Genomic DNA, 21,552 nt, shown 5'->3' with positions numbered 1-21,552 from the left:
GCCTCATGACCTGTGTGCTAGGAGTGAACAACACTCACATACTTTGTGACGGATGAGGGAGACGCGTAGTCTGCGCAGGCGCTCCGTGGTCTCGCCCACCCTGGCGTCAACATCGTCGACATCCTTGCGAAGCGACTTTTCGATTGTCTGGAACAGCAACCACAAGCCTTTGCGACAACAGTTATTTTAATATTTTTTTAACTTGTAAATTTGAGTGGACAGGCCTACATGCAGCTTCTGGAGTAAAAATATTTAGTTCTTCTGTTGTAATATTTAGTATTACTAAGGACGTCTCTTATTTATTAAAGTGAACTATAGGTTTTTAGTTACCTGAAATTTATGCTTCATTTTAGATGTAAGGCTTTAGATAATTTTATTAATACAGAATATAAAATCAAAATATTCCTTTATTTTTATCCATAGTTACACTTTAATAAGCCTCAGACTTTTATGGAGAAAACTGTACTATAATTTTTCTATAAACTTAATTCTAAAAAAATTTAAAGGACTTACATATCATTAGATACTTTCGAATAACCCTATACTTCTGAATAAAGTATTTTATAATTAGTACATTTCATGTAATGTCTACAAGTTGAACATAAAATCTGTACAGATAGATAAAAGGAAGAGAAGAGAAGGAGACGAGTAGCAGGAAGAAAAGATAGGGAGAAAGAGACGCAATTAAAGAAGCGAGAAGCGGAAAGAGAAAAAAGATGAAGAAAAGAAGAAAAAGGAGTGAATGAGGAAAATGAGAGAAAATAAAATATATAAAGGAGCGGTAGAAGGGGGAAAGAAGATGAGACAATGGTAAAAAGGAAGAGACGGGCATGATGAGGAGAAGAGAAGAGTAGAAAAAAGTGAGCAAGAAAAAATGGAAAAGGAAGAAGGAAGGAAATAAAAGGGGAAAAGGAGAAGTAGATGGCGAGGAGAAAAGGAAAACGTAAATAAAGATGAGGAGATGAAGGGGAAAGGAAGGAGAAGATGAGAAAGAAATAAAGGTGAAAAGAGAAAGATAAGGAGAGAAAGGGAAGAGAAGAAAATGAGGAAAAAAATTTAAACGAAGTGAAAAAGATGAGGGGGGAAAAGGAGGGAAAATAAAAGAGAGGAAAGTAAAAGAGGAGGAACAAAGGAAAAAGGAGGAGAAGAAGATGAAAGAAGGAAAAGAAAGTGAAGAAGATGACTGGGAAAAGAACGGGAAAAGGGAGGAAAAATAAGAGAGGAAGATGAAAAAATGATAGAAAGGAAAGACGAGGGAAAAAATGAAAGAGAAGGGGATTAGAGGAGGAAAAAAGGGGGAAAAGAAATTCAGAATATGAGGAAAAATAAAGGAAAAGAAAGTATAGAAGATGTGGAGGTGGAATGAAAGTGAAAAGGGAAGCTGGGAAAAAAAGGAAAGGTAAAAGATAGTAAGATGAAGAAAAGAAGGGAAAAGAGAAAGATGAGGAGGAATAGGAGGGAGAGGGAAGATAAGAAAAAAGTAAAAGGAAGTAAAGATAAGGAAGAAAAAAAGGAAAAGGAATTGAAGATGAGGAAGAAAAAGGAAAAGAAAGTTAAGATGAGGACGAAAAAGGAAAAGAAGTGAAAAGATGTGGAAGAAAAAGGAAAAGGAAGTGAAGAAAATGAGGAAAACGAAAGAAAAATGAAGTCAAAAGATGAGGAAGAAAAAAGGGAAAAGAGATTAAGGTAAGGAAGAAAAAAGAAAAGTAAAGTGAAGAAGATGAGGAAAAAATGGAAAAGGAAATTAAGATGAGGAAGAAAAAAAGGAAAAGGAAGTGAAGAAGATGAAGAAAAAGGAAAAGGAAGTGAAAAAGATGAAGAAGAAAAAGGAAAAGGAACTGAATAAGACGAGGAAAACAAAAAAAAGGAAGTAAAAAAATGAGGAAGAAGAAAGGGAAAAGAAATTAAGGTAAGGAAGGAAAAGAAAAGTGAAGTGAAGAAGATGAGGAAAAAATGGAAAAGGAAGTTAAGATGGGGAAGAAAAATGGAAATGAAAGTTAAGAGAGGAAGGAAAAAGAAAAAAGAAGAGAAGAAGATGAGTAAGAAAAAAGGAAAATGAAGAGAAGAAAATAAGGAAAAAGGAAAAGAAAGTGAAGAAGAAAGGGAAAGAGAAGAAAATGAGGGAAAAAGGGGAAGGAAGTAAGAAGATGAGAAAGATAAAAGAAAAGGAAAAGAAGAAAATGAGGAAGAAAGGAAAAGGAAGTGAAAAAGATGAGGAAGAAAGAAGGAAAAGAAAGAGAAGAAAATTAGATAAAAGAAGGAAAAGGAAGTGAAGAAAATTAGGAAGGAAAAATGAAAAGAAGGAAATGAGGAAGAAAAAAGGAAAGGGAAGTGAAGAAGATGAGGAGGAAAAGAAGGGAAACAGATGAGAGAAAAAAGAAGGAAAACAAAAGAGAAGATAGTGAAGACAAGAATGGGAAAGGAAAAGAAAATGAAGAGGAAAGAAATGGAGAAAGGAAGGAGAAAGTTGATAAAATGGGGGAAAGGAACAGGTGAGAAGATGAAGAAAGTGATGGGAGAAAAAATTTGATTTGTTTTGCTGCGTGTCCAAACTTCATGGCCATTGCATAGAAGCGAAATAAAGCAGAAAATGTCATCCTCGGTGACCTACTGACTGCCATGCTTGCTGTTATGCCCCAAATTCTCAGGCTTATTCATGTTGGCTTGAGTTTTACTTCTTCAGTATAGGAGTGAAGCTGCGAGGATGGTATCGTACACTTAAGGCACGTAAAACACACTGCTCCTGGATGAGACAACTTACCGACCATTCACGCCCACATCAAAATTCAATACATATAGGAGACTGCTATGAACTCTTACGATAGTCTGAGTGTGCATGGAGTTTTCTGTACTACAATATATCAGTCTGTTCAATAATAATTAGTACAATTTTAGATTATTATTTAACGACGCTGTATCAAATAGGTTATTTAGTGTCGATGGAATTGGTGATAGCGAAATGGTATTTGCAGACGTGACACCGAGGAACTGCCATGGATTATCTGACATTCGTATTACGGTTAGGAAAACCTCGGAAAAAATCTAACCAGATATCATTCCAAGCGGGAATCGAACCCACGCCCGAAAAATTAACAACTCTGAAATTTGTGTAAATGTTGGAGGTGCTACATTTGTACAAAATTGGTAAAGGGTTTATAAATTTTAAATATTGTTTTAAAGTGCAGTGTTATTAGTACTGTATTACATATTAACTTAAAAAAATTACAGAGCTTTAGAATATCGAAGATAAAACATTTAGGCATTTAAAAACAGTTTAAATTTTCTTTTAAGGCGAAGCTGCATGCACACTCTGAAGTTGAACCATGTAGGTCGTCTATATGGCTGTAACTTTCCCACACCTCCTGCATCCACTGCGCCAGTGCCTTAGCGCGCTCCTGGAAATTGCGGTAGCACTGGCCGGCGTGGTGGTAGCGGTCCGCGATCTGGATGTCGGTGAACATGTAGACGACCGCCTGCAGCACGGCGTGGATCTCGCGCGCCGTGCAGTAGGGGAACTGCACGCCGGGCAGCATGGCCTGCGCCATTTGCACGCTCAGCGCTGCCTCCTGGAGGCAGTTCCGCGTCTCCGTGCTCAGGTGGAAGCGCGTCTCTGGCGTCCTGCACAGAGAGCGAGCGGGATGTCAGCGCGAGTGCCTGCATATCGCACGGGAGTTTCAATGTAGTGTCGCATCGAACAAAGACAAAATATGCGCGTGGGGTAAAATCCGCTAAAGATGGGTTGTACAGGGACATCATTTTATTTTTACTAACATTTTTAATATTAACTTGGCTATACCTTTAGAGAACCGGAAACACTGTTCGCTACCCCCTTCCACAGCTGGAGTTCGATGATACTGGCGTAAAACACAAACAAATCTCTTTACTAGGTATAGGAGGGAAGAAAAGTACTTCATACATTTACGTAAACTAGGAAATATCGCGATTTTGAGTTCGATAATTTTCATTAGGTTTTTGTTTAATCAAAATGCAGTACTCTATTAACAATAAGAGTTTTTACTCACGAACTGAGTTATCCATGCGAACGTATTCATTATGCAGTGTATATTATACTGTCTACAGCACATTAGCGTACAATTCAGAGAATGAAGTTAAATTGAAAAATAATCATAATATGGATATTTAAACACATTTTTGAAAGTGGTGGCCGTTCATTTCGATACGGGCTTCAGTTCTTTTGTGCATATTATTGCACTATAGACTATTGCATCTAATTCCAATTACCAGTTTTGTCCTTCGTACTAGTAACTCATGTTGAAATAATTCTGTACCTACTCTATAAAAGAGTGCCTTACGTACTGTAAATTCAATCTTCACTTCTGCCCGACCCACACAGATAAAATTACTCAGACATGGTATCTACTGTCCGTCCAAGTGGTTATGCCGCAGAATCGTAGAAAGGGTAGAAATCACGTGACAGTTAATTACTGAACGAGGCCCTTTTATTTAAGTTATTTTAAACAGTTGTATAATATTACGTAGAAGTCCAATTCCTAACAGAAATTAATGTTTTCAGAAAAGAGCTAAGACAGCCCAGCTTTTAGAGAGGGGCGTACAGGAGCAGGTGGGGGAAATCGGGATGCGACGTAGGTAAACGGACAGTACCTGTGCGAAAATATGATTCAATATTGAAAGCTCTTTCGTCACTGGAAAACGTGAACATATTTCTGGAACGTACTATACTCATTAACTCAGTGCTGTTTACTATATGCGGCCTTGATTCTGTCTGGAGGACAGTTGTAACTTCATTAGTAGAAGGGGTGGGAGTGAAGTACATTCAAAAACTCAGGTACAATAAAAATTGAAGTAAAAATAAAATGATGTCCCTGTATTTTATTTCACCTGTATCCATAATACATAATATTATTTTATAACTACAGGATACCCTGCTCTTAAGGTTCCTAAACATATAGATCTTGATTTGAAGACTAAATATAAAAAAGGCTATAAGTGCCAATATTTTTCAAAATTAGTTTTTCTAAAATAGAGTTTATGTCCCTGGCTCAATCCAGTAAGAAAAGAGGGTAAGTTTCATTGTAATTTTATTTAGAACTTTGTTTCTACGATAGATGTGCAAAATGTATAATATTACATTGATAGTTGCACAAGGAAACATTGTTTTCTAGGGGTTTCCTCTTACAGACTTTTTATGTCCAGTCTTCAATTAGAGTACGTTTTTATATTAACATATTTGAATCAGTTATTTTTATAACTCTGTACGTCATTTTCGTTTTATATGAAAAAAATTAAAGTCGTAACCTAGACGCATCATTTTATGTTGAAACACCGCAAGTCTGGTGTATAGAATGCTTGTGAGAGCAAATTATATAGTTGCTTTGGTTTTGAAACTCCTTTAGTCACAGACTTACGGGGTTTCTCAACGTAACCATTTTTCACCGCTATAGAGTATATTCCCTATAGGGAGCTGCTGATAACACGCAAGTCACTCATACAGTAAAGCAAGTTGTATTTAATCCTTTTATTTTCAAGAGCCACCACATTTTTTCCACACATACAATGAGAAAACCATTTGAGCTAAGATAGAGATACATTTACTGGAACATATTAAACAATATTAAATATCTATGCAGTGCAAACACGGGCCCTCAGAGACTGAAGCTATGTAGGACAATATCTTGAGATACGCAACAAATGTAACGATTTTAATTTAAAAAGCACATTCGAATTTCTTCCTGCATCCGTTTTTATGAACAAGATGTATTTAGTCGTAGTGACATAAAATAAATCGAAGTCTTAAACATTTTTGAACTCCATGAAGAATTCAAGAACAACATAATTTTTTTACTCGCCATGGCTATCTGAAGCTCGGAATTTGTTTACCCCTAATTTTTATGTTAAGTAAAACGCTTCTATATGCTTCACATCTAAGTTAAGTTTGAATTATTAACAAATGAAAAATAATATATAAATGTCAGCACAAATTTATAATAAAACAAATTATGAGTGCGTACTTTACGAGTCGATATACACTACAGTCAGAGACTGTAAACATTTTAATTGTTTCAAATGACAAGTATTTCCTTCTATATAATATGTAAAATACATTTCATTCTTTCCTAACGACGTGCTTGCTACGAAATTCCTCTATTGGAGCACTCCTTTCCAACCGCCTAGTTTTGTTTGGTTTTTTATGTTCACTGAACAGCTTTGGATGTCGCCAACTTATACCCCAAGCATAGCTACACTGTTGTGGGTTGCTTGGATACTTTAGGCAACTACGTAAACGTAAGACTCTCAAGTTATGTGTAACAAGAATGCAGATAGATAATTATTGGATCCACTTAGTACTGTAAACTTGGTTATTTAGTATTTTACAATTCATTTTTGGTTTTCAGATAAGTCAATTACAAAGTTATGAAATATGTTTATTTAAAATGTTCAATCATATGACTTATCATTCTTATTGCGGATCAACGGTTGGTTGCTGCATGTTACTAAAAGAAAAGTATAAACGTTTTCGCATGTATCTAACATAAGTACAATTTAGAATGTATTCATTTGTAATAAATTATTGACTCATATCTTCACCTTTTATTGTTATGTAATTTATAAATCAATATTTCATTACAAATGAACACATTCTACATTGTACTTATGTTAGATATCGTTAAAAAATTACGTATCTGATGATGCCATACAGGCGAAAACGTTTATACCTTCCTTTTAGTAACATGTTGTAGCAAATGTTAATTTGCAATAAGAATGAGAAGTCATTTGATTGAAAATTTTAAATATATTTCATAATTGGCCTACAATTACTATTAGATGCGTATTGAACACTCTTTCAATCAATACTATAAATTCTTGCTTATTTAATATTTCGGTATACCAATATTTCCGTGAAGGATCATCTTTTATTTTCATCTCAATAATTATTTACAATAATTTTCTTGTTTTATTTCCATGTACATATGTATTTTTCAACATTATGATGCAAGACGAAATATAATGGATATGAATAGAATAAAAGTGCCATCATTTGACTAATGATGTGTTTTGTTTTTCTTATCAACACAGGATTTTTATACACAGATTTTGTACAGGAAAAGTTAATTTTCATTAGGACCACTTAATAATACAAAAATATAGTTATGACAAAGGACTATCACAAATAATAGATAAACTTTTATCTTCAAGCTTAACATGTTAAAGAACTGATAGCTAAAAGCAGATGATAGCTACATCGATCCTAGCGATATAGTTGGCTTCATTGAGAACTAAACCCAATTCTGAGCTGGCTATATCGGCAACAACATCAAAGGTACCGACGAGAGCTGTCCTGTTAGTGTGGCTCGACACTCTTGATCTTTTCCCTTGTGATATTGAGGGCTCTCACATCATAGCTACCTCACTCCTCCAAGCCTTCATTCTCCCCTCTCAGGTCGCCTGTCCGGTTGACGTTGAGTGAAGATGGTCATTCTGGTTTCGAACTATCTTACAAGTGGAGCTCTTGGGGATATGTGTACGTCCCAACAGTGCCTTTGATCAGGATATGGGAATTTCTGTCAGTGGCGCTTTATCTTTGCTTTCTGTTTCTTATCTGGTATGTTGTTTAGAAATATAAAAAGATGTACCATGCTCTAATTTTAATTCCAATATTTCATTTAAGTGTAGACTTTGTTAATCTGTTTATAACGCGTACTGTTACTGTACTGTTAAATTATTTTACTTAATATTGTGTACCCTTGTACACTTTTCCTAATTTGTTTGCTATTATATTAGACAAAGGTAAACCTACAGTGAGAAACGTTGCCTCCAACACTGCGTATGTCGTACGCGCTGAAGTTCAAGGTCTCTTGGCGGGCGTTGCATAAGTGCAGTTCACCTAGGTATGTTTTGAGCCACTGAATCATTATTCATCCGTACATAATGTAGTGCAAGCTATCGTGTTCTTTCTATTTTTTAGAACACTGAAAGTAAGTTATTACTTACTTGTGCATAATGTAGTGCAAGGCGTTTTGTTTTTTCTAATTTTTGAGACCACTAAAGAATTCAATCATTTGTGCATAATGTAGCGTATCAGTTTTCTTTCTAATTTTTTTAGAACACATTTGTGAATAATGTAGTGCAAGCTAACATGTTTCTTCTAATTGTTTGAGAACACTGAAGAGATTATTCGTTTGTGCATAATGTAGTGCAAGCTAGCGTGCTATTTTCTCATTTTTGTAGGATACTGAAGAGATTACTCATTCATGTGTAATATGTGCAAGATTTCGTGTTTTTTTTATAATGAGAACATTGAAGGGATTACCCATTCGTGCGTAATGTAATGCATATTATTTTTTTCTATTTGGGATTACTGAAGGAATTGTGTTACTCATTGTGTGTAGTGTAGTGCAAATTTATGTGTTTTTGTTTGATACTGTTACATAGTTACGTATTGTAACCAGTTTTAAGTTAGGTAAAAAATTAAAAAAAAAAAATACCCGACAAGCCTTTTCGAAAATTTCGTAAGAAGAGATTAGTCAAGATGTAACTTGTATTCAATTTTAAGTTGTTTATAAAATGTTCCCTGCTAAACAGCTCTATAAACTAAAGTTACTATGTACTTACGAAAGTCGGCCGATTTCGCGGTAACTGTGCGGGGTGTAGCCTATAACAGAAAATGTCTTCGAGCTTGCGTGTGATGGAAGTGTGAGATACGAAGGATTCTGTACTTCAAATAATACGAATACAGACATTTTCACTTACGTTAAGCTGGTCAATTTTTGTTTAATTTGATTGTTTCATTGACAGGAGCAGCAATCATTTTTTTTTCTCGCTGTTATTTATACTCGCTTTTAACATCTTTGGTCATATCGCGAGTTAATCTTTGGTTGAAAACCGAAGGTCTGTGTACCATTGTTGAGACTGGTTCTATTATTGTGAACTAGATGGCGACTGTATATGTATTACTGATTTGTTATGAATATGATTTCGGTGGTGAATGAGGCCAGTGATATTCAGGAATGTTGTGGCCCGAATTTCCTGGCATTTGCCTCACGGTTGAGGGAAAACCCTGAAAAACCTCAACAAGGAAATTCAACCCAATCATTATTCTTTTGGTATACAGGGCTCATATTTTATAGGAGCACCTCTCTATACAACACATCATCATCATCATCATCATCATCATCACCACCACCACCACCACCACCACCATCATCATCATCATCATCATCATCATCATTAACATTAACAACAATAACAAAAGCACAAGGCCCTTTCCGCTCCTCGCAATACATTATATTACTCCCGTCAAATAATTCCCCCATATTCGTCTATCCACATTTCGTCCTCTTGGCCTGTAATTCATGAATATTTTGCTATTTGCGTTTCATATATTCTGTTAACGTGCTGTGTCAATTTTCCCCTAGTGTAGACATAATGTAGTTTGAAGATCAAGTTGAAAATTCCGTTAGCGACCATGTTTCAGAGGCATAGGCTATGTCAGCATAATCTATTGTCTAAAGCCGCGTTTACGCTGAGCGAACTATTCTGAACATACTGGATGCTTGCCCGTTCGCTCAGAATGTTTATACTTACTTGTCCTCTCGGCTGGCGAGATAATCGCTAGTCTTGACTGTTATTTCGGAACAGGGTGTTCCAACATGCTATTTTCTTTTCTCGGAACTGTTTCGAAAGTGCTATTATGTTATTTTGCCTCATATCTAAATCATATCGGTGTACGCCTCAAGCAGCATTCATTTGAGTTATCCTATGTTCTGAATTGTTTAATTTTATGATATTGAAATAGAGTTGGTCCTGCTATTGCTGTGTCAATAAGTAGAAGTACTGTAAGACAATGATAGTGATGGTACTGGTATATGACGTGTTAATATTGGTAGCTCCTGCTGCTACTGTTGTTATTGAGGATGGCAAAGAGGTGTGTTTGGCGAAGATGTGTGGGCTGGATTTAGGATTGGTTGTTGTCTTGAGGGATAATATTTTTCCATATCAGCCTCAAATAATAGTTTATGAGTTTTTTTTACACTGTAGATATTTTCTTGTATTCAGGATGCTGGGGATCCGAAAAACAAGGATCCTCCCTACATGTTCATTAATTCCAGTGTTTTCTCTTGCGTCCATTTTCAACTCACAGTCATCTGTTAAACTTTTAGGAATTGTACTGGATCTCAAATTATCTTGCCCCCCCCATATTGATTATGTTTGTACGTACTAAACTCTAAAAAGTTATTTATTTATAAGGTAAATTGAAAATACTGGTGCCTAAAACATAATATGAACAAGTGCTTATTTTGCCTTCTTTAATAGTATAATAACCTATGGTATTACTGTATGGGGAAATAGTTCTAGTGTAGCTATGTTCTCCGATTACAATAAAAAAGCCTTACGTATATTAACCGGTTCTGCTTATGACGCGCATTGTAAGCCACTATCCATAAATGAGGCTATTCTTACTGTTATTAATCTTCACATCTTCACTTTTTTGCTGAAGGTAAAGAATAAATCAGCAAATTATTATTACAGATCTGATCATCATAATTATAATACAAGTTACAATTTTCACCTGACTGAATATAATGCTAGACTGGGGGGGGGGGAAATTATGTCCATGGCAGTATCTATGTTTAATAGATTACATAAGCTTGCACACACTGTTAGCTGTAATACATTTAAGAATATTCTGCTGCAGACTTTGAAAAAAAATCAGCATCTAATTTAATTGACTCTTTTATGAAATATTGCATTTGTAACGCATTATTTTGGCTTCACTGTATGTATCTGGTAAGCTATTTACGTAAATAGAAAAATCAGCGAAATTACAAAAAATATAAATGTATCCCCTATACATGCTATAAAGACATATGAGGGCATAGAGGTAGAGCACCGTATTTTCTTTAGCTCGGCACTAGAACGAAATGGTGTGGTCGATACCACGTTCCGACCGCCTTTTTACCCCCGGGAAATACCCGATGCTGAATTTGATAGGAGGCTAAGTGAACCTCGGAGCCATTTTGGAAGTTTGACATTGAGAAAATCCCGTCACCACCAAGAATCAAACCTGGGACCTTCCAGTCCATAGTTAGTTGCTCTACCAACTGAGCTGACTGGCCGCCAGAAATTATAAAAAAATAATATTCATAATAAAACCGGGGTGTTGCTGTGTCGGGGACACGGCCTGGGTTTTATGTGAATAAGTCTGACTTAGATCGTCAAATCTAGATGAAATCTTTCGTTTGGCACAAAAATCAGCATTGTAACATATCTGAGTCGCGAGATATATTGCCCGGAAATTTTCACCCACGCTCAAAATGGCTACCAGTCACCGCGATATCACCCCTGTGCCTCGCACATGCGCAGCGCCAACTCAAGACCATGATCGCATCATAGTCGTGGATCCCAATCGAACGATATCACATTTGTTTCAATCGTGTTATTAGTCACGAAGTTATAGTTTAGTGCTGGAATGGATCATCCTGCAAACGTTATAGCGCAGTTTCAATCCTGATTCTCCATGTATCAGTCTGATTTTTAAAGACGTATTCATGCCATAATTCTGGTCTAAATTATGAAGAACACTATTTATTATGATTATTATTTAGAAATATGTTGTATTCATATGTTAGGCCTATAGAAAAGTTAACCAAAAATATTTTTCTACTGAGTTTCTTAAGAATGCACTCACTGGGAGTCAATCTGCTTCCAGCAGACGAGGGCGCGGTCCAGCAGCTCGGTTGCGCTCTGTACGAGAGCCACCGCTTCGCGCCACTCCATCTCGCCGCCAGCCAGCGTGTCGCGGTAGCTCCGCAGCCTGTCTAGCTCCACCTCGACGTGCCGCTCCTCGTCGCTGCCGTACGCCTCGCCGAACAGCCCGCTGAGCAGCGCGTCTTCCTCCTGGTACAGACCCTGCAGGTACGCCACTTTGGACGTCAGAACCTTGACCTCCTCCTCCGCTTCCTCGCGTCTCCGTTCCAGCAGAGCCACTTCGTTACGAGCCAATGCCTGGCGGTTGATATTGGCCACGAACTCCTCGTGTTCGGCTGCGCGCGCCTCGTTCCGGTGTAGACCCAGCTCCAACACCACCTGGCCGGGAAAGAAAGATGTTTCAAATGTGAGTTCAAAGGCAGGGGGAGAAGGAATTTTAGTTGTTAGAAGTAATTTCATTTATCGACACAGATAAGTGAATGAGGAATGGTGTAGACAGCGACAACAAAAGAAAGGAGAAAAGTTCAACAGATATAAATTGATAGGGAAGAACCATTGTTAATACAGGTTGTTTCAGAAATAAGTAAATATTTTTACGGATTATAGGGTGGGTATAGACGATCATTTTAAGAATAGGAACATGTTGTCCACAATGAGTCATTTTGGCGGTAGAAATTAATAGAGGAGAACCATTATTAATACAGAATGTTTCAGAAATAAATATTTTTTGAGATGATAGGTTGGGTTCAAATGATTATTTTAAGTATATGAACAAAGTGTCCCGGATGAGTCATTTTGTCAGTACGTGATATTAAAGTCGTCATTTCATAAAGGCTGGTTCACAATAAACCGGAAACGGAAACGACAACGAGAACGGAAATAATATTAAAATAAATGTATTTAATTATGTATTCTCACATTTGTTGTGAACCAGCCTTAACCTGCAGGATACGCAACCGATAGTGTAGTGGTATATGGCTGGGAAATGAAAGAGGGGACATTGCAGAGGAATTTTAAGGCTGTATATGTGAAAAATGAGATTTTATTCAAATTTACTGGACATTATCTCACAATAAGTCAAACTTTCCTACATCGTCGGACCATTTACCTTTGACATTGAAGAATACTTTATGTGCTTGATCTCGGACATCACCCACAGTAGCGGCAATGAGTATTTCTAATTATTTCGGACTTTTTCGGGGTTATGATACATAAGAGTCCTTATGTGTCCCCACAAATAGAAATAAAGTGGCGTGAGATCATACAAGCCTTCGATAATAACTGATCAAGAAAGAAGCAAGTTTAGGACACATTAGTCGAGGCGAGTAAAATGAGCAGTATCACCACGATTTCTAAAGATGGCATACAATTGTAAACAAACAAAAGTATAACTCTACCGGCTGTCTAATCTTCAGGCGGATAGACGGTAATTTGGCATTGCATAATGGCAAGCTGTGTTTGCAGTGAAAGACCTGCCCTTGGGCAGAACACTGAATGAATGAATTAATGATGTTGCTTTCCAACGGTAATATCATCAGTCGTAATGTAGAAGCTTCTTGTTGCTGCAAGTCCAGCTTGTCTAGGTTCTTCAGGTCTTCAATTCGTGGTCATTTTACAAAATTAAAGAATGTAACTGTTCTTTGCAAGAGGTATTTATATCGGAACAAAGCCGGAATGAATGCGAACAGTATCATCAAAATGCATATAAGTGACATGGGAGTAACTATTTATGATGAATGCATTGCTCCCGATGATAGAAGAATATATTGACTGGCAGAGTATAATATTGTCGTGGGCTGCCAGAATTTGTGAGTAAAATTTAACTGCAACCTTTTCAGGTATAGAGTTCATTTACTCAGGGGCGTATTTTGCGGACTACAGGGGCTACCGGCGGTAGCCCAAGGAAATTACAAAAGAAAAAGTTTATAATATAACATAATGTAATAATTTTGTATTATTAGTTTTACCATAGTAATTAAAATTAAAGTAATTGTTAGATTTATATGCGCTCTCTGCTCTCGAAAAGAAACAAGTTGTCAAGGCGGCATCGCTGGAGAAACCGCTTGCTACGTGAGGTAGCCTGTGACCGTACCGCGCACGCTGTCCTGTAGCACAACTACCCGTCCCCCCCTCTCCCTTCTGTTTCCATCGTGCAATGTAGGCCGGGCGAGTTGCCGCTCTCGTGATCGGTTTCTTCGCAGGCGCGAAGCAGCAATAGGCTTAGTACGCTAGCTCATGAATGTGATTGTGTTCTTGCAGTGCATTATTTTAAATCTGTGATTTGTTCGAGTGTCTAAGAGTTATATTAATTGTGAATTATTAAGTTTTTAATTTCCCAATTAAGTGATATTGTGAAAAATATGGCAGAACAAGTTTGTGGAGAGGTTTGTGTTGAAAATGACTGTGTAATAGAAGGTTTATTAAAAGTGCCTTTTAACCGTCGTACATAACAACGAGAAAGTTGAAATTGTGAAAATGGAAAGACCAACTCCTGAGTTAAATTTGTCCATGGACGTAAAAGAAAAACAGCGAGAGTACACACGCCATTTCACTTCAACATCATATGGTAAGTGGAATTGGTTGTGTGATACTTCTAAACTGTCTAAACTATTTTGCTGGCCATGTTTGTTATTTAACCGCGAAACTAATGTGTGGTCAAAAGAGGGGTTTTCTAATATGAACTCCCTTCGAACGACAGTCCTAGAATACGACAAATCAAAAGCTCATATTTTAGTAGCATGAACTTTGCAAACTTTTGGAAGACAAGAATTGATTTACAGCTAGATAAGCAAAAAGCTCTACACATCAACCAACACAATGCTCTTGTGAAAAAAAAAATCGGGAGATTTTACTGCATCTTATTAACGCAGTCTGCTTTCTAGGAAAACAAGAATTGGCTTTTCGGGGTCATAACGAGAGTGTGGAATCAGACAATATAGGAAATTATATTGAATATTTAAGTTCCTTAAGTGAATTTGACCATTTACTGGCCAATCATCTTGAGAGTTCAACAGTATTTCGTGGTACTTCTCTCGCAATTCAGAATGACTTAATATTTGCTATAAGTGGGGTTATGATAAAGAACATAAAACCTTTTGTGGCCATTGTTGTTGATGAAACAAGTTACTGCTCTAATCAGAGTCAATTGTCCACTGTTTTAAGATACGTCGACAGTACTGCCAATGTTCAAGAACGGTTTATAGGATTCACAAATGTCAGTTCGGACAAAACTGCTGCTGCTTTGTTTCAGCATGTGGAAGGTGTTATAGCAGAATACAATGTCGGCAATAAGTTAATTGCACAGACATACGATGGTGCTTCAGTTATGGCGGGAAATAATAATGGCTTAAAAACAAAAGTTCAAGGAAAGTATCCTCAAGCACTATTTGTCCATTGTTACAGCCATGTTCTCAATTTAGTTTTGCAACAAACTACTTCATCCATTCCAGAATGCCGCATTTTTTTCAAAACACTGTCGGGTTTAGCTGCATTTTTCTCATCATCTCCTAAAAGATCAGAAAACTCAAGGAAATTATGAACAAGAAACTCCCAAAAGTAGCACCAACTAGATTGAATTTTACATATCGGCTTGTAAATACAGTAAAGGAATACAGAGAAAAACGGACTGCTTTCTTTTTAAAAATATCATTTATAATGACTCTGAAGAAAACTGGGATGATGCTGTAAATGTGCAGGCTCAAGGATATTTGAATTTTTTCACACAGTTTCAGAATATATTTCTTCTTGAAGTCTATGCTAGAGTGTTCGCACATACAGATGTGCTCTACAATATTCTTCAGACAAAAAGTCTAGACATAGCATACTACTTGCAAGAGGTATCAAAGTTAAAAAAAATACTATATCCGAGTTCAGACGTAGTGGGTTTCCGTCCATATGGAGTAATATGGAAAATGAAAATTCTTCAGCCAATACAATGGAACCACCATTAAAGCGAAGAAAAGGAGATGATGAATTGAAATACAGGCAGCTGTACTACAGCCTACTAGATCGTATGCACATGGAAATTACTGACAGATTTTCTGACTATGGAAAGCTTCAGTTCACACATCTCCTAGATTCTCAAAAATTTTCTGCTTATAGAGTAAACTTCCCGAATGAGGCACTAAACAAATTATTTCAGTCCTATAACAGCCACTTTGATCAAGTACGTTTGAAAAATGAATTAAGTGTAATATATTCAGCAGAAGTCTTTGATTTTACGAACAAACCTATCCATGAAATATTATCTGCCATATATGAAAACCAGCTGAACCAAGTTATTCCTGAAGTCCTTAAATTAGCAACATTAATTCTGACAATACCAGCTTCGTCAGCATCGGTAGAAAGAACATTTTCTGCGTTGAAGAGAATAAAATCCTACTGTAGATCAACTCATACACAAGAACGTTTATCTGGCTTGGCATAATATCCATTGAAAAGTCATTTCTACAGAAACTTTGCAAGTGGCCCAACTGTAATTTCAAGGACGAAGTCATCAACATATTTTCGTCCCAATCAAGACGTCTGGAATTCACATAAATATGTAAGGAATTTTATTATAGGATTTTAAAATATATTTTGTGTAATAATAGGGTCAGTGGTAGCCCAAACCCTTTAACCAGTATACGCCACTGCATTTACTTAGGATAAATTTGAAATATTGGCATTCCAGATTTATTTTTCCTCCGTGAGAAGCCATACCAAAGATTGGAAACACTCCTGAAATCTATCTTCTTGGTTTTGCTTAAATTCATGAACATGGCAGACTAGTAATCACTGAGTGATGAAACACATAATCATGAGAGTAGGACATAGAAGACTGGAGTTTCGAAAATGAAAGTTGTTTCATCACTATTTAAAAAAATGAGTGTAAAAAAGAAGTACTACTTGTTGAGACCATTTACAAATGAATGCACTTTCATGTCTGATTGAAGGAAAATGATTGAAGTTTTGGGTAGAATAACGATCTATGTTACAATCTGTTAACTGTGCAGAAGGAACAAAAATATTACATCGTAATTTCGCTCATAAATTTACTATCGGACGGACAACATAGACCGTTCTTCCATCAATATGTTTTGTAGAATAAGCGAAGTATACAATTGTATGTTATTGAAAGTCATATTACACATCATAGAACTCCACAGAAATGCTAATGGGGAATACAGACAATAAGCAGTTTTATACAATCAGAATATTTTGAAATATACAAAATCAATAAAAAGGTTAAATTATGAAAAAATTATTATGATATTTATTTTTAAATACTATATATTAATATGAATTAACACCATGCAAGTTATTAAAGTTACACTCAATGTCATATTATGAATAAACATAAAATATTGATCAAATAATAACACTATTATTAGAAAATAACAGCAGTATTGAGATGTAGGGACACCATTAAATTAATGAAAGTTGTAACAATAACAAATGAATAAAGAAAATACTGCAAAAATAACAGACGACCACTATCTCTCAGGGATTTTCGTGACATATCTTTTCACATTATTAATATTAATTTGTCTGAATCCTTTTTTTTTTCAGATTTATTTAGCCGGTCAATGTCTACTGTAGAAATCGTCACTGTCTTGCAGTCGTCCATTTTACGTAACAGATCAAACGAAACCTGATACACAGAGTTAAAGTACCCAGTCTTCGTAAAGAGAACAAACTCCCGTGCAATATCTCCCAATACGATGTAAACAACTGGATACGCTACAAGTGACTAGTGACATAGAAATTCATAGTTGTAACTCGTGTAGAGGCGCCCCTGATACAGATATTGGAAAAAAAAAAAAAAAATTGTGACACCTTTGTAAGATTATACCGTTATTCGGCCCAACGCTTCAATTGTTATTGTTGAGACAATCACAAATGGCTAAGTTTAGTTTGTTAGTCCATTCGTTTTCTTCGCCTCCGCTTTGATCTGAAAACCACAAAAGTACATTCAACTTTCACATTATTACTTTCTGTAATTTATGTACAATTAACAGATTAAATTAAATATAATTTCTCTCCAAATGCATACTCCATTATTTGAACCTGATGTGTATTAAGAGTCGTTACTGCTTGCGCACAAAATTATAAATTTTTTCCCCAAAGAACCGCCACGGATTCCTCCTCCCACCTGTCGCATGCTCTCATCGCTGCCAGCGCCGCCGCCGCCTGCAGACCGACTCCACACAGCCACGCGCTCTTCCGCGGTTTGCAACTCCGTCGTCAGCGCCTCTAGCCTAGCGGTCGCGAAGCTCAGAGCCGGGGCCGGTGCTGGAGCTTGCTGCTCCTCTCGCCAGATGGCCTGCTCGAGACCCAGGTAGGCTTCCAAAACTTCCGGGCTGGCCGAGCCCTCCTGTCAGAAAATCGGGAAAATTTGCCCACAATATCAAAAAAATTAATAAAATGGAGTTGAACCTGCACCGAATAAAGACGATAATGATCAGTGTCCTCGTGGACTTGTGTATTGTTACACAACTTAAGTGCAGAATGAGTTTTTTAACTGACTATTACGCTTTTACTACGTCAATAAAACGGTACTAAAGGATATCTTTCAACCAATTATGGCTGATTATAGCACAATTTTATCACTTCCCTAGCATTTGTTTATTTTTATCACTTCCCTAGCACTTGTTGGTTTTTATCACTTCCCTAGCATTTTCTTCTTTATTTACCAACATTTCAAACTGCAAATTATTTACGGTACTATAAAACATGTTTTGCGATCGTCATTTGTTTACCGCATAGATAATCCACTGAAAATGGCGGCTCCGTTAAAACGTTTTGGTGAAGGTAACATTAGTGAAATAGAATTTTAGTAAGTCAATTAATATATATTTATTGTATTAGAGTACTTTATTTCTTCTAAAATTTATATAGCTACTTTCTTCTAATCGTGTAATAGTCAATTAAATCTCACTCGAGTTTTGATTTTCTCTAAATAAGTCATAATCTCTAGTGAGATTACTGTTGATAAAATAAAAGAAAAAAATAAAGTGGATTTTCGTAACTTTTCAGAATTATTTCACCATAGTGGCAAAGTGAAGATTTTTAGTCTTACAATTTTCATACAGATAGGTGTTTTCTTATCAGTTGGCCTTATATATGAAGCGTCCACTGCAAGAATGATGGATGTCATTTGGAGTACATTTTGCAGGAGAAGCAATTGAAAGTTTGAAATGCTTAGCGCTCAAAGCTTAACTGTGATTTTCCGATCATTACTGGACAGTGACTATCAGTGTTAATGCCATATAACTCTCTATGTACATTCTATATGTCTTAAGCTATGCATTGACAGTCTTGGTTCATTTTTGACAAGAAAGTGACATCCATCATTCTTGCAGTTACAAAGTGTGCTCGTCTCTTTGTAACGTTTACGACGATTCTGCCTTGCTGCTGTTTTATTGTGCTTTCAATATCTTTTCCTCATATGGTAGTTATTAGATTACGTCCATTTTCGGCTCCCTGTTCAAAAAATTCTTTAATGTTCTTTGAATTGCAAGGCAAAAATCGAAGTGAGACAAGTGACGAATAGATTTGAATTCAACATAAACATTTCCTCTCAGTCCCAATTTCTCATGTAAGGATCATGTTCGCGCACCTACTTTTTAAAAATTTCTCCTCTTATTTCCTCTTTTAATTAACTCACTCACTCACTCACTCACTCACTCACTCACTCACTCACTCACTCACTCACTCACTCACTCACTCACTCACTCACTCACTCACTCACTCACTCACTCACTCACTCACTCACTCACTCACTCACTCACTCACTCACTCACTCACTCACTCACCAGTCCTCTCCCGATACAGAAAGTCAGAAATTTAATAATCATTGTTCTTCTCGTCTGAGGATGATTGTCTCATAGTAGCCAAATGCTTTACAATGTGTTCTATTCACTTCTGTCATTATTTAGAAACTCAGTTTATGCTTTACACTTCAATAGCGTCGGGAGCCTCACTTCCGGTTTTTATATTACCGCCAATTATTCACATTTTAAACAGTAAAATGGCTGTTATACATGCAGGATGAAACATGTCAATGTGTAGCTGGGTTCTTATTTGGATTCATTATGCTATATAACAATTTTATTTTAGCGGGAAATAGTCGGAAAGTTTTATCTGGAACCCTTTTATCAAGAGCAGTGATCGTACATGCCCTAATCCTACGACATGGGATCCCAGTCTTACTTCTCTTAAAATTCTAATTCAACATAATTATTGCTACATCACATTCATTTACCCTGTGATTGAAGCGTTCAGATTCATAGTGGGCCAAGCGCCATTTATTAAAAACGGAGAAAGCAAGAGTTAAAGTAAAGTGAATACCATAGTTTAATGAAGATTGAGATATCATTTAGTTTTAATGTGCATAATTTATCTTACTTGCTATATGTTTCCATTAAATTGTGGTATTCACTTAATTTTAACCTTTGTTTTCTCCGTTTTTAATATATGGCGCTTGGTCCCCTATGGCTCTAAATAACATAGTTTAATAGATTGACATATCATTTAGTTTCAATGTGTGCATACTTCATATTACTTTCTATATGTTTAATTGAATTATGGTATTCACTTAATTTTTACCTTGTTTTCTCAGTTTTTAATATATGGCGCTTGGCCCAATATGGCTCTGAATAACATAGTTTAATAGATTGATATATCATTTAGTTTTAATGTGCATACTTCATATTACTTGCTATAGTTTTCATTGAATTATGGTATTCACTTAATTCTAACCTTTGTTTTCTCTGTTTTTAATATATGGCGCTTGGAACACTATGGCTCTGAACTCTTCAATTTATAATAACATACTTAACGTAATAGATTAAAATTCTCTCCAACCATCCGTTTTGAATATGACACTGATCAAGCTCTGGAAGTTACTATAGAAAACAGATCTAACTTATGAATAAGTCATATCCCACTTACCTCAGTTATCTCTATAAAATACCAGTTAAGAAGTGGCACGATTATAATCTCTTGTTTGGAGCCGGAGGAGGTATGTCTAAATAGGGTGGAAGTGAAATAATCCTGCAGATTGAAAGAAACGAGAGCGCACACTTAAATGGAAAGAAACCCTTTCATACGTTCTTTGATTAAATGTGCGGCTAATTGGAAATTAAGTTGAAAGAGTTTCAGCAGTCTGGCAACATCGCCGCTAATACATTCCTCGTTCTCCTCATAATACTGATGCAAGAGATCAACTCAGGTCTGTCTGCCAAGGTGAACTACCCCTCAACACCCCCTCTGGCTACAGTGTTGCATCATTCAGTGACTTTTAGTGATTTTTGTTTAATTAAATTTACACGAAAACCGTGCACGCTATTGAAATATGTAAGAGGGATAAATAATTATCTATTAGATTATCTATCGATGTGGACGAAAATCAGGATCTCACTCCCAATAGTTACCGAATAAGAGAGTGTTCAATTTTTTTTTCTAACAAAACTATGAACTTACACCAATATGGTATTAAACTTTTTATGTACCTACGACAGAGCTGTTCACTATAAAAATTCTACTGAGTTATTACACTCTGTAGTTATTACACTCTGTGTTTTTTTCTGAGAAAACTATGAACTTTCACCAATATGGTATTAAGCTGTTTTATGTATCTACGACGTAAATATGTTAGGAGAAAATCCACAAACGATTAGGAAAAACACGGAAATTTTACTTGAAGCAAGTAAAGAAATAGGTTTGGAAGTAAATCCCGAAAAGACAAATTATATGATTATGTCTCGTGACCAGAATATTGTACGAAATGGAAATATAAAAATTGGAGATTTATCCTTCGAAGAGGTGGAAAAATCCAAATATTTGGAGAAACAGTAACATATATAAATTACACTCGGAAGG

General features: G+C 36.2%; 1 protein-coding gene across 1 annotated transcript in view; it reads right to left on the bottom strand.

Moving 5' to 3' along the window:
- Positions 1–21,552, bottom strand: part of synr (sayonara) — a 76,417-nt gene that overhangs the window by 8,279 nt on the left and 46,586 nt on the right. The window contains exons 3-6 of the mRNA XM_069848713.1: positions 17,822–18,043; positions 11,669–12,066; positions 3,360–3,618; positions 43–147 (exon numbers count right to left, since the gene is read on the bottom strand). Of these exons, the coding sequence (XP_069704814.1) occupies positions 43–147; positions 3,360–3,618; positions 11,669–12,066; positions 17,822–18,043 (984 nt within the window). The remainder of the gene's footprint in view (positions 1–42; positions 148–3,359; positions 3,619–11,668; positions 12,067–17,821; positions 18,044–21,552) is intronic.

This window comes from Periplaneta americana, chromosome 15, assembly GCF_040183065.1.
Source record: "Periplaneta americana isolate PAMFEO1 chromosome 15, P.americana_PAMFEO1_priV1, whole genome shotgun sequence".
NCBI lineage: Eukaryota > Metazoa > Arthropoda > Insecta > Blattodea > Blattidae > Periplaneta > Periplaneta americana.
This window is presented reverse-complemented; position numbering and strand designations above follow the sequence as displayed.